This window comes from Herpailurus yagouaroundi, unplaced genomic scaffold, assembly GCF_014898765.1.
Source record: "Herpailurus yagouaroundi ecotype Mexico unplaced genomic scaffold, PumYag 162, whole genome shotgun sequence".
In the NCBI taxonomy this organism is placed as follows: domain Eukaryota; kingdom Metazoa; phylum Chordata; class Mammalia; order Carnivora; family Felidae; genus Herpailurus; species Herpailurus yagouaroundi.
The window spans coordinates 66,519,445-66,534,111 of record NW_024412403.1 but is presented as its reverse complement, the minus strand read 5'-3'; the positions used below and the strand labels follow the sequence as shown (position 1 = coordinate 66,534,111).

At 38.2% G+C, this 14,667-nt stretch overlaps 1 protein-coding gene across 7 annotated transcripts in view; it reads right to left on the bottom strand.

The window, feature by feature from the left end:
- The window catches only part of CFAP91 (cilia and flagella associated protein 91), a 91,374-nt gene that overhangs the window by 64,276 nt on the left and 12,431 nt on the right, over positions 1 to 14,667 (bottom strand). For 4 of the 7 annotated variants that reach the window (XM_040484603.1, XM_040484602.1, XM_040484598.1 and 1 more), the window contains 4 exons: positions 10,335 to 10,411; positions 9,668 to 9,825; positions 6,970 to 7,053; positions 5,115 to 5,171 (listed from right to left, as the gene is read on the bottom strand). In XM_040484603.1, the coding sequence (XP_040340537.1) occupies positions 5,115 to 5,171; positions 6,970 to 7,053; positions 9,668 to 9,801 (275 nt within the window). In that variant the 5' untranslated portion in view covers positions 9,802 to 9,825; positions 10,335 to 10,411. The remainder of the gene's footprint in view (positions 1 to 5,114; positions 5,172 to 6,969; positions 7,054 to 9,667; positions 9,826 to 10,334; positions 10,412 to 14,667) is intronic. The other 3 variants (XM_040484601.1, XM_040484605.1, XM_040484600.1) reach the window with 2 other exon arrangements.

The following is a 14,667-nucleotide window of genomic DNA, read 5'->3' as shown; positions in this document are numbered from 1 at the left end:
CTTTTATCATGAATGGGCACTGGGTATTTCAAATACTTTTTCTGCCTCTATCACTTTGGTCATGTGATTTTTCTTGTTCAGCTTGTTGATATGACAGATGACACTAACTGATTTCCAAATGCTGAACCAGCTTTGCAAATCTGGACAATCTTACATGGTCATAGTGCTTGGTCATTTGCTAACATTCGGTTGAGGATATCTGTGCCTATGTTCGTGAGAGATAATGGTCTGTAGCTTTCTTTTAATGTCTTTGTCTGATTTTGGCATTTGAATAATGCTGACTGCATAAAGTTAGAAAGTATTCTCTCTGCTTCTATTATCTAAAGAGATTACAGACAATGGTATCATTTCTTAAATGTTTGGTAGAATTCACCAGTAGATCCATCTGGTTCTGGTGCTTTATGTTTTGGAATGTTAGTACTTATTGATTCGATTTCTTTGATACAGGTCTATTTACATTGCCAATTTCCTCTTGTGTGAGTTTTGACAAGTTGTGTCTTTCAAGTGATTAGCTTTTCATCTAGGTCATCAAATTTGCAAGCATAGAGTTATTCATAGTATTCCCTTATTATCTTTTTTCATAGTAACCATCTTTATTTTCTTTTTAAAATTTTTATTTTATTTTATTATTCTCAGATTAGTTAACGTACTGTGTAGTCTTGGCTTCAGGAGTAGAACCCAGTGATTCATCTCTTACATATGACACCCAGTGCTCATCGCAAAAAGTGTCCTCCTTAATGCCCATCACCCATTTAACCGCCCCTCCCCCATCAACCCTCAGTTTGTTCCCTGTATTTAAGAGTCTCTTATGGTTTGCCTCCCTCTTTCTTTTTATCTTATTTTTCCTTCCCTTCCCCTATGTTCATCTGTTAAGGCCTCCCAAATTCCACATATGAGTGAAACAATATGATATTCATCTTTCTCTGACTGGTTTATTTCACTTAGCATAACATCCTCTAGTTCCATCCACATTGTTGCAAATGGCAAGATTTCATTCTTTTTCATCACCAAAAAGTATTCCATTATATATATATATATACCACATCTTCTTAATCCATTCATCAGTTGATAGACATTTGGGCTCTTTCCATAATCTGGCTATTGCTGATAGCACTGCTATAAACATTGGGGTCCATGTGCCCCTCCGAATCAGCATTTTTGTATTCTTTGGATAAATTCCTAGTGGTGCAATTGCTGGGTCGTAGGGCAGTTCTCTTTAATTTTTTGAGGAACCTCCACACTGTTTTCCAGAGTGGCTGCACCACTGTATCAGCTCTAGCAGTTTTTTGGTTGTGCCAGATTTTCCATGAAGAGTATCATTCCCACCAACAGTGCAAGAGGGTTCCTTTTTCTCCACATCCTCACCAGCATCTGTTGTTTCCTGATTTGTTAATTTTTAGCCATTCTGACCGATGCGAGGTGGTATCTCACTGTGGTTTTGATTTGTATTTCCCTGATGATGAGCACTGTTGAGCATCTTTTCATGTGTGTTTGCTATCTTGATTTCTTCTTTGAAAAAGTATCTATTCATGTCTTCTGCCCATTTCTTCACTGGATTGTTTTTTGGGTGTTGAGTTTATTAAGTTCTTTTTAGATTTTGGATACTAACCCTTTATCCGATATGTCATTTGCAAATATCTTCTACCATTCCATTGGTTGCCTTTTTAGTTTTATAGCTTCCGTCACTATGCAGAGCCTTTTTACCTTGATGAAGTCTCATTAGTTTATTTTTGCTTTTGTTTCCCTTGCCCAGTAAGAAGGTGCTATGACCAATGTCAAAGAGCTTACTGCCTGTTTTCTCCTCTAGGATTTTGATGGTTTCCTGTCTCACATTTAGGTCTTTCATCCATTTTGAATTTATTTTTGTGTATGGTGTAAGAAAGTGGGCCAGTTTCATTCTTCTGCATGTTGCTGTCCAGTTTTCCCAGCTCCATTTGCTAAAGAGACTGTCTTTTTTCCATTGGATACTCCTTCCTGCTTTGTCAAAGATTAGTTGGCCATATACTTATGGGTCCATTTCTGGGTTCTCTATTCTATTCCATTTATCTATGTGTCTGTTTTGGTGCCAACACCATACTGTCTTGATGATTACAGCTTTGTAATACAGGCAAAAGTCTGGGATTGTGGTACCTCCAGCTTTGGTTTTCTTTTTCAACATTACTTTGGCTATTCAGGGTCTTCTGTGGTTCCAAACACATTTTAGGATTGTTCTGGCCCTGTGAAGAATGCTGGTACAATTTTGATAGGGATTGCACTGAATGTGTAGATTGCTTTGGGTAGTATCAATGTTTTAACAATATTTGTTTTTCTAATCCATGAGCATAGAGTGTTTTTCCATTTCTTTATGTCTTCTTCAATTTCTTTATAAACTTTCTACAGTTTTTAGCATACAGGTCTTTTACATCTTTGGTTAGGTTTGTTCCTAGGTATTTTATGGTTCTTGGTGCAATTATAAATGGGATCGATTCCTTGATATCTCTTTCTGTTACTTCATTATTGGTGTATAGAAATGCAACCGATGTCTGTACATTGATTTTACATCCTGCAACTTTGCTGAGTTCATATATCAGCTCTAGCAGTTTTTTGGTCAAGTCAGGTTTTCCATGTAGAGTATCATGTCATCTGCGAAGAGTGCCAATTTGACTTCTTTACCAATTCAGATGCTTTTTATTTTGTGTTGTTGTCTGATTGCTGAGGCCAGGATTTCCAACACTACGTTGAACAACAGTGGTGAGAATGGACATCTCTGTCATGTTCCTGACTTCAGGGGTAAAGCACTCAGTTTTTCCCCACTGAGGATAATATTAGCTATGGGCCCTTTGTATATGGCTTTATGACATTAAGGTATGTTCCTTTTATCCCAACTTACTTGAGGGTTTTTATTAAGAGAGGATGCTGTATTTTGTCAAGTGCTTTTTCTACATCTATTGACAAGATCACATGGTTCTTATCCTTTCTTCTATTAATGTGGTGTGTCACATTGATTGATTTGTGAATATTGAATGAGCCCTGCAGCCCAGGAATGAATCCCATTTGATCATGGTGAATAAGTCTTTTAATATACTGTTGAATTTGATTTGCTAGTATCTTGTTGAGAATTTTTGCATCCACGTTCATCAGGGATATTGGCCAATAGTTCTCCTTTTTAGTGGGGTCTTTGTCTGGTTTTGGAATCAAGGTAATGCTAGCTTCATAGAATGAGTAAGTAAAAACTCCAACAGCTAAACATGAAAAGGGTATGGCTGGAGAAGGCCAGCTGGTCCCCAGACAAGTCCATCCCTACTAACATAAGGTGGAATTATCCTCACTGCTCAGAAATTCATCACGGCCATAATTCCAGAGCTGACTTCATTCAGGGATACTGATTGATTCTTTTTTTTTTTTTTTTAATTTTTTTTTTTCAACGTTTATTTATTTTTGGGACAGAGAGAGACAGAGCATGAACGGGGGAGGGGCAGAGAGAGAGGGAGACACAGAATCGGAAACAGGCTCCAGGCTCTGAGCCATCAGCCCAGAGCCCGACGCGGGGCTCGAACTCACGGACCGCGAGATCGTGACCCGGCTGAAGTCGGACGCTCAACCGACTGCGCCACCCAGGCGCCCCCTGATTGATTCTTTAAAAACTTCTAAGAAGGACAGAGATTATCTAAGATGTCAACTGTCAAAGTTTGTTATAGGAAATCCCTCATGTCACAGTTAATTTAGAAAAGAAGTGAAAAGGCCCAGTGTTCATGACTGTAGACCTCAGAACTCCCCATAATTAAATGAACAACTTTTAAACCTGATGTAATTATGACCTCCAAAGTAGATGATCCAGTGAGCCTACATTTAAAGTATTATCAAAGGTATCTTTAGGGATCTACTGGTCTCATATCTCTCCCTTTGCTCATATAAAACATTTCACTAAAAACAAGTCTGCAGCTGTCCTTGGGTAAAATGAACCACACAAAGTTGCTCTGTCAAGGGGGAAAGAAAGAAATCTATTCTCCATCTATGTAAGAGCCATAGGTATCCATGCAGTCTTAAAAAAATCAAAGGAGAATTGGGATCATAACTGGCATTTATCTTAAGGATTACAGACATTTGATAACATATATTCTATTCATAAAATGCTATATAATAAGGGGTAACCATATCCTTTAAATGCTTGTTTGAAAGGCAAGCCCTATCTAAATTTCAATTCAGAAATCTGAGACCTTAAAAAAGGTTTCTTTTCCTGATCATTTCATTTTTTTTCTCTCAGACAAACATTAAGTTATACTGACACAGGAAACAGTAATAGCAAAAACAGTATAGCCCTAAAACAAAAGACTAGGAAACTGGACATTAATCCCAGATTCGGCTCTTATCCTTTACTTCTCTCTTACCTTGGTCCAATCCTGTTTGGGACAGAAACCATGTTTTATTGATCTTTGCATATTAAACATTTTTATTTTTTATTTTTGAGAGACAGAGACAGATAGAGCATGAGTAGGGGAGGGGCACAGAGAGAGGGATACACAGGATCCAAAGCAGCCTCCAGGCTCTGAGCTGTCAGCACAGATCCCAACACAGGGCTCGAACTCGGGAACCTTGAGATCATGACCTGAGCTGAAGTCGGATGCTCAACCAACTGAGCCGCCCAGGTGCCCCTGATCTTTGCATATTAAATTAACTTGTATAGCTTAGATGATTATTAAATTATGAAGTTCCAGTATTCAAAACCTATTTCATGACTGATTCATTTTCTTGATAAAATGTTGAAGAACTATTGCCAAATAAGTGTGTGTTTCAGGTAAGTAAAAAGGATATTTAAACTTTTATTTTTACCATAACTCATAATAAGAAGAAATACATTTTACATCATAACAATTACATACGAATGTATGTATGTACCTATCCAAAACAAAAGTTATAAGCAAAAAAGCAATTTACCCTGATGCTTTTGGTTATTTTCTATTCAATTTTGTTTTCTAAAATGCTGTTCATCACCCACTAAAATATTTCATGACTTTCGAATGATTTGTGATCCAGAATTTGAAAAATATTGATCTAGAGAACTATCTTCTGGAAATAAGCATGGGAACAAACAGCAAATAAACTAGAAAAAAAGTTTTAAAATAATGGCTACTTACTTGGTTACTGCAAAAACGACATTAAGTGGCATCTGTTGATGAAATGGAAGGAAAGGCCTGGCGGGAGAAAGAAGGACACAAACATGTGGGACTTATGCATTATGTGCTCTCTGTAGCTTATTCCAACTCTCAGATTCGTCCCTTAAAATCAGTAAGCTTGAATATCCCATAAATCTGTAATCTGCAAACCTGGGCAAACACAAACTCACTGGGCAGTGGGGAGATTTTTGTTTAAAATGCAAATTACCAGGTCTAGCCCAGGAGACTCAGTACATTTAAAGTAGAGCTAATGAGGGGCGCCTGGGTGGCGCAGTCGGTTAAGCGTCCGACTTCAGCCAGGTCACGATCTCGCGCTCCGTGAGTTCGAGCCCCGCGTCGGGCTCTGGGCTGATGGCTCAGAGCCTGGAGCCTGTTTCCGATTCTGTGTCTCCCTCTCTCTCTGCCCCTCCCCCGTTCATGCTCTGTCTCTCTCTATCCCAAAAATAAATAAACGTTGAAAAAAAAATTTTTTTTAAATAAAAAAAAAATAAATAAATAAAGTAGAGCTAATGAATCTGCATTTTTAATAAACATTCTGATGTTTTCTCTGAAGATGGTAAAGAAGCCACACTTTCAGAAGTGATGCCTTCTACCTGGACTTCAGTTGGTCATTAGATCCCACTTCCTTGAGACATTCTGAAATTCCCAGTGATTTAGTTTTAAAAACTACCCCCAGAAAGTCTAGAAATTGAGTATACCATGTTAAAAATTTAACATTTCTCTGAAAAATCAGCATCACATAACTTCCATAAGGAGGATGCTCACAAATAACAATGCAGATTACAAATTTACTTTCTCAAGGAAGCCTATGTATATCAAGATTTTTTTTCTTTTTTTTTCAATATATGAGGTTTATTGTCAAATTGGTTTCCATACAACACCCAGTGCTCATCACAAAAGGTGCCCTCCTCAATACCCATCACCCACCCTCCCCTCCCTCTCACCCCCCATCAACCCTCAGTTTGTTCTCAGTTTTTAAGAGTCTCTTATGCTTTGGCTCTCTTCCACTCTAACCTCTTTTTTTTTTTCTTCCCCTCCCCCATGGGTTTCTGTTAAGTTTCTCAGGATCCACATAAGAGTGAAAACATATGGTATCTGTCTTTCTCTGTATGGCCTACTTCACTTAGCATCATACTCTCCAGTCCCATCCATGTTGCTACAAAGGGCCATATTTCATTCTTTCTCATTCCCACGTAGTACTCCATTGTGTATATAAACCACAATTTCTTTATCCATTCATCAGTTGATGGACACAAGATTATTTTTCTAACCACATAAAACCTATAGGGAGATCCTCATTTTAATTTGACTATATGGATATCACATGAGCATTAATCACAAATGAAATGAAGTGAAACTTTCAACCATGTTGGTTTTGGCAACATTCACACAACAGATAGCAAACGTCACCTACGTGTCCACTTATAACAATTGCCCATGTACTATGACTGTCATGGTGTCTCTGCTGCATCTCACTTGATTTGATGACTTCATTTTGTTCTCAAATATACGTTCCTATTTACAGCTAATAGCTCTGAAGTCAGGCAGATTTAGCTGGAAATCCCAGATCTGCCACTTACTAACTTAAGACACTTCAAGCAATTTACTTCTCCTGTCTTGGTCTCAGCTTCCTTACTGATAAATGGGGATAATATATCTTATCCTATATTTCTGTTGTAAAAATTGATTATATATATCAAGCACTTAAATTGGTGCCTGGCACACTGCATGCACTCAGAAGTGACAGCTGGTATCATTATCATAAAGACATTCTCTAAAAATACCAGGGCTCATTTTCATTAGTAATTACTTTTACCTTTCAAAGTATTTATAGCGATTCTTTCCAGTTACTTCAGGATCTGCATAAACCTCTTTGGCCATCTGAAAAGATGTATCTGTTCTAAAATGAAGCAGGAGAACATTATTAAAGTCTAACATGTCATTTCCAAACATTTCTATTTCATATTTTTATGTCTATAAAGTAGGAGATACACAGGGTATCTGAGACTGAGAGCAAAGTCTTCTCTAACATGCATCTGACTGACCTACGTCTCAGACTAGCTAATACAGTAAAACCTTAGATTGTGAGTAACTTGTTCTGTGAGTGTTCTGTAAGACAAGCAAACATTTCTAACAAATTTTAGTTGATACATGAGCAATGTCTTGCAATACAAGAGGTACCAGATGACAAATGTCACATGATCACAACTGAGCCAATGGTTCTTCTCTCTCTCTCTCTCTCTCACTGCGGGGCTGTGGGTGATCCTCTTCCATGCTCAGCTGTTCAGTCTCAGGCCATGGTGTTTGGCAGAAATCAGTGATTTTTCAGAATGTTGGAAGGTGCCCACAACTGACACTGGTATTTTCTTTTTTTTTTTATTTTATTTTTTTTATTTATTTATTTTTTCAACGTTTATTTTTTTATTTTTGGGACAGAGAGAGACAGAGCATGAATGGGGGAGGGGCAGAGAGAGAGGGAGACACAGAATCGGAAACAGGCTCCAGGCTCTGAGCCATCAGCCCAGAGCCCAACGCGGGGCTCGAACTCACGGACCGCGAGATCGTGACCTGGCTGAAGTCGGACGCTTAACCGACTGCACCACCCAGGCGCCCCATGACACTGGTATTTTCTTGTCACTTCAAAACACCTGTGGACAGTAGCACCTGCGTGGCTCAAGTCAGTTAAGCGTCCGACTTCAGCTCAGGTCATGATCTCACAGTTTGTGAGTTTGAGCCCCGCATCAGGCTCTGTGCTGACAGCTCAGAGCCTGGAACCTGCTTCAGATTCTGTGTCTCCCTCTCTCTGCCCCTCTCCCACTCATGTTTTCTCTCTCAAAAATAAATAAACGTTAAAAAAAAAGTTCAAAGCACCTATGGACAGTCCTTTGCTTTTCCATACAAGAGTAAGCCTAGGAATGCTTTGCTTCATTCTAGGTCAGGTTGCCTGCAGATAAAGACCCTTTCCTTTGCTGCCTTATTACCAGTTACATTAAATATAGTAAATGACAAAGAGTTTATTAATACTGTACTGTAGTCAATATCCATGTGAGTGTATACAATGGTGCCCATGCAGTAAAAGATTCCACTGAGCCAAGAGACAGCAGTGATTCCATTAGTGAAAGTCATCCTACACAATAACCCTCCTCTCTCGTCTCCCTCACACCAGCCATGAAGGTTTTCAAAGGTAAGTGCAGGTTAATTTGTTCACTTTTCTTTATATTTTGTATTTTCCTTACGATTTTATATTATATTACAGTATTGTAATCATTTTTATATGAATATTTTTGGGTTGTGGAACTAATCGTCTGAATGTCCATTATTTCTTATGGGGAAATTCGCTTTGATATACAAGTGCTTTGGATTACAAGCGTGTTTCCAGAATGAATTATGCTCTCAAACCAAGGTTTTGCTGTAATTACTTTCCCTGAGCCAGGAAGCCAGGAACCAACAAGAGGAAGTAAGAGTAAGAAAAGAATAGACATAGGCTATCCCACATACAAAAATGCACACTTTTAATTAATAGCACATAGGAATAACAGAGTTTTAAGAGACAATTTTTTATGTCCATGCTGAAAGGTAGCTTTTTAAAAATTTACTAAGTTTGACTCAAATAATTAAAAGAATAAAGAATTCAAGAGACTTATCTCTGAAGGTGCTTTGGCTGTAAGTCTCCAAAAATATATATTTAGATACTAGCAGAAAGGTATAGTTGCAATTTCTAAGATAGATCAAAGAAACAACAAATTCAGCCCCCTCTACCTTTGCTGGCAAGTTGTTATTTAATATATATATTCACTCCAAGGTTCTGAGAATATCTACTAACTTATAAACCTATAACCATTGCCCCTAAATCAGGCTTGTTTTGGGTAGAGGGGTTAACATATTTTTTTCAATGTTTATTTACTTTTGAGAGAGAGAGAGAGAGAGAGAGACAGACAGACAGACAGACAGGGTGTGAGCGGGAAAGGGGCAGAGAGAGGCAGACACAGAATCCAAAGTAGGCTCCAGGCTCTGGCCTGTCAGCACATACCGATGCGGGGCTCAAACCTATGAACTGCGAGGTCATGACCTGAGCTGAAGTCAGACACTTAACTGACTATGCCACCCAGCCCCCCCACTAGGTAGAGGGGTTAAGAGAGAGAATTGGGGGTCAATCAACCTAGGTATAACATCACAATTGTACTTTCAAAAAATGAAGAATAAAAAAAAAATTTTTTTTTTAATTTTTTATTTTTTTCCAACGTTTATTTATTTTTGGGACAGAGAGAGACAGAGCATGAACGGGCGAGGGGCAGAGAGAGGGAGACACAGAATCGGAAACAGGCTCCAGGCTCTGAGCCATCAGCCCAGAGCCCGACGCGGGGCTCGAACTCACGGACCGCGAGATCGTGACCTGGCTGAAGTCGGACGCTTAACCGACTGCGCCACCCAGGCGCCCCAAGAATAAAAAATTTTAAGAAGAAAAATAAATTCATTAAAAACATGAGTAGCAACTGAAGCTACCTGACACTTACATGGCAAGGTGCCAGAGGGCTTCTCTGTGTTTCTCCTCATGTCTCTTCCATTCCTGACGGATGAATGGTGGGACAGGGTCTGCCTTGCTCCAATACAGAGAATATCTTGGATAATGAATCAGGTTACTGAACATGGTTCTAAACCTGGGAACTTTTCTCTAATATTAAGACAAGGAGGTAGAGAAGAAAAGGACAAAATTTTACCATCAGATTTTCTAAAGCATTTTATTTATTATTGTAAATTTTTTTAAAGGTACAAAACAGTGAATGTGGCATAGAAAGAAGAGATATTGTATATGCACAGACTATCTCTAGAAAGATACCCAAGAAACTGATAATAGATGACTACGAGAAGGGGCCTGAGGGTCAAAATTTACTTCACACTATATACGCTTTTGTACTACTTGAATTCTTTTAACACAGGCATACGTAACTTTCCCCATTGAAATAAATTAGGTTATAATGAATCCTTTATTCACTATTAATTAATACTCACACTGAGCCACAAGTATCAAGATGCCTTGTCCCCTAGGAGTCATGACAAAGTAATTTCTGCAGAATATAAAATCCACTGGAGATCTGATGACTAGTTAATCTGATCAGTGCAGTCAGTAAAACTAGATGGTTCAAGTTCATCAGGCTGCCTTAATGAATGAATTAGACCTACCAGTCTGTTTCGAATCAGGTTAGCTTGGATATTTGCCTGTGTGTGGTCTTTCTCACTTGACACAATAAACAATGGGTCTGCAAAATAAGCAATAAGGTAGTATAAGGAATAGAACATACTCCTGGGCTGAGAATAATGGCAAAACAATGTAATCACTTAATTGGGAAACAAATTATAAAAACTAGATACTGCCTAAATCTGTAGCAACTCACAGCCCTGTTACTCTACCACCAGTGAGAGTCTATTAGATTCATCTCTTTTCAATGTATTCCAAAGTCAGTTTATAGAAATGGAAGGCAAAAAGAAGGCCTAATAAGTTCTCAAGCACCAGAGCTTAAACATGCGGTCTTCTCTCCTATGAACAAACCACTTTCTGGGTCTGGATAGGCCAGGAAATACTCTAAGATGAAAGACCATGTATACACTCACTACACCCATCTGCAAGTGAAAGAAATAACACATTTGGGCACTACTTCCCCTATTCAGGACAAAAGAAAGCTACAAACTCTTCACAACATGGTACCTCAGAATTGATAAATGTAGTAAGTAAATGTCATTGTCTAACAAGAGATAAATAAAATCAGCTATAATTCACTCCTTGAATCTGTATGTATGTTGATGACAGGACTAAATTTTTCTCCAAAGTTCAACAAAAGATTGCCATTATTTTAAGTATGTGCTTGTTAGATACATCTTTAAAGTGATTTATTCAAGCTTTATTGTACCATCCCTTAAAATTAAACAGTATGGCATTAAATTCATAAGCAAGTCTATTCAGAAACAGACTTGATTTCCCAAGTACACATCTCTTAAGAAACAAATACCCTGACTAACTGGTCTAGATGACTTGGTAACATATTTCTTCTAATATGCTGGTATGGTGATTTATAAGTAATTTAATTTAAATTTAATTTAGATAATGTGAGTCAGTTCCTAGAGTCTAGTAATTCCTCAGTTACCCAACAAAAATGATATACTGGAAACAGACATTTAATATTCCCCCCAAGGTTGAAAAGCTATAAGAGGCTCAAGCTCTCTTTCATTCAAGAAAGATTTATTGACTGACTACTATGTTCAAGGTGCTTGGAACACATCAACAAAAAGATAAAGATCCCTGACTTCATGAGAGAGAAAGACAATAATAACAACATAACAAATTAGCATATTATATAATACGTTAGAGTTAGAGGGTAGTATTACTAAAAAAAAGCGGGGAAAGAACAGCTAAGGGAGATGGGGCTGCAATTTTACACATGGTAGTCAAGGCAGGCCTCACTGAGAAGGTGACATTTAAGGAGACTTGCAAGTGGGGAGTTAACTATACAGTTATCTGAAGGAAGAGAGTTTGAAGCAGAGAAAACAGCTAGAGCAAATGCCCTAGGACAGCGGCATGCCCGACATGTTTGGAGAACAGCAAAGAGACCAACATGATTGAAACACAGTGAGAGAGGGAAAAAATAATAGAGAAAAGGTCAGGGAAGTTATCCAGGGCCTACATCACAGGGAGCTTTGTGAGCCACTGAAAAGAATTTGGCTTTAATCTGAGTAGAGTGGGGAACCACTGCAAGATTTTGAGCCAAGAAGCGATAAAATCTGACTTACATTTTAAAATGTTCATTGTGGTTGCCCATGAAGAACAGACCTCACGGAAGCAATGGAAGAGGCGGGGAGACCTATTAGGAGGCTACTGCAATAAGCCTAGAAAAGAGATATGATGTTGGTTTGCACCGTGGTGGTGGCAACAGAAGTGATGAAATAGGGCAGGATTCTAGATATATTTTTAAGGTGGAACAGAAGGGACTTATTAATGTGTTGGAATGGTGTGAGAGAGAGAGAAAGAGAGAGGAAACATGATGGCCTCAGCAGCTAAAGTATGGGGTTGGTATCAACTGATACAGGAAAACCTGTGGTGGAGCAAGTTTGTAGGGAGAACATTAGGAAAGCATGCTTAGGTATCTATTATGTGTCCAAGTGGAGATATAAAGTAGGCAATTTCATATACAAATCTACAGTTTGGGATAAAGTCTGGACCTGTGATACAAACTTGGGAATCATCACCTTTAGATATTATCTTCTTTAGCTTCATCACCCAAATCCACCTCTATGACTCAAGTTGAGAAGGTGATGGAAACTGGGCTGACTTAGGAATGGCAAGGCCAAATTTTATGGCCTAAAATTACAGACTAGTGAATTTGAAGGCAGGACGAATGCACCTGTTTAAAGGGAAGAAGGCTATAGCTTCAACACGTCTAATATATTGGGAATAGCATCGGACGAAGGGAAACTTCTACTCGTATTCTTTTTTTAAGTGATTTAAAAGATGTCACTGGGCCTATGGTTCCAACTGTGTTGTTCATCTTAAGTGAATTTAGCCTGCATTTCCCCTAACTCTAAATAATAAATTATAAACCATTTTCCTCTTATTCCTATAAGGAGTATGAAGACATGATCTATAGAAACATTCCTGCCATCTATAGAAGATAATTACACAATACTATGTGATTTATGACTACACATTCTGTGACATACCCTACAATTGTGATCATAATCATTGCTCAAAGGCCAGACCCCTGAGATGCCAAGGTAATGGCACTCACCAGGCATCACTTGCTTATTCTTACACGAGTGTTAAGTGCTTTATGTGCAATATTCCATTTAATCCTCACAAAAACCCAATGAGGTAGGCACTAGGCCTCCATTTTATAGGTGAGGAAACTGAGGCTTCAAGAAGTTAGCCACTTACGGATGGAACAGTTAGAATGTGAACTCCAATTCTTCTGGCTCCCAGGCCTTACATTATCAAAAGCCCATGAATTTTACAGGGAAAAGTTTCTCATGGAAATCATGAGAAAGCCCCTCAGCCAATTTACCCATCTTGTAGAAACTGTTCTAATAAGCCTAGGAAGTTGTCACACCAAGTAATCATAAGAGACAGGAAGTGTTTCAAACCCCAAGACATAATGATTACTTTTAGGGAAAGGCATAATAAATTGCATATTCTGGGGGAAAAGATAGCAAGAAAGAGCTTATGATAAACCTAGAAAGCATTTTAAAACATTTTTGGAAGCTAGAAAAATTAAATGGATCATATATTTAAAAAGCTTTAACTATCAGGGCAATAGTGTAGCTACTAATCCATCAACAATTTAGATTCAGGAAAGTGATAACATATGATGGTCACTTAGACATTTGAGAGACACAAAACACTTAGCAAAAAATTGAGGAAACTGCAAAATGGTATACAAATGAGGTATGATCTATAAAAAAAATGATGTTAACTCTAAAGTACTTTACAAATGTATCTGAATTAACCTTAATTGCTAGAGTGATCAGAGAAGTAAAAATTACATTTAATGAAGACACCCAAAGCTTCTTGGAGGAGCAAAAGCCTTGCAGACAATTAACTATGGTGAAAAGGCCATTGGGTTTGAGGGGTGTGGGTGGGTGAAGGGTGAAAAAACTTGGAAATGTGCTTATGTGTGTGTATCACTGACCACAACACCTACCCACTGCAGTTCTTTCTGTCAGGATGGAAATCTGACCCAAGCCAGTCAACTCATTGGCTGGTCAAGAACATATCTCATTTCTCCAATTTTCAGCTAAGATACACAAGGACTCACAGGTGAGCTTTATTTAGGATAAGAGGCCATGTAGACTGCCACCCCAGTCCCTGTCATAGTAAAAGAAATCCATAAACAAGTGGCTTTCTGTCAGATGGAAGGACACATATATGCACAGAAAAAAGCAGGGTTAGAGTTGCCAGATAAAATACAGGATCCTCAATTAAATTTAAATTTCACGTAAGCAATGAATAACTTTTTATATAAATAGATCCCAAATATTGCATGGGACTAAAATATTACTTGTTATTTATCTCAAATGCAAATTTAACTGCACATCCTGTATTTTTACTTGCTAAATCTGACAACCTAAACAAGGTTAAAAAAAAAATAGGTCCAAGAAATCAAGCAGAAGGGCACTACACCTTAGTTCTGACCTTCCCTGTCTTGGTTCTACTTTGTCCTGGCTATATTATGCTTCCTGTCCATTAATAGACGTGAGATTGCCCGTCTAATTGGAAGAATCCAAACTTTATTTGGCCTATTTTGAGTGGGTTTCTGTTCCTTGCAAGGGACACGGAAACATTTAGTAACCCCCTGCAGAAAAAAAAGGGGGGGGGGGAGAGAGAGACTTTTAAGGATAAAAGACAAGAAACTTGATAAATTATTTGCCTGTCTTTACTAAATAAGTATATCCCATTCTCAAATTACTTTTGAAATAAACATGGTGTGTTTACGAGGGTTTACTAGATTTATTTTACAAGACGAAACCA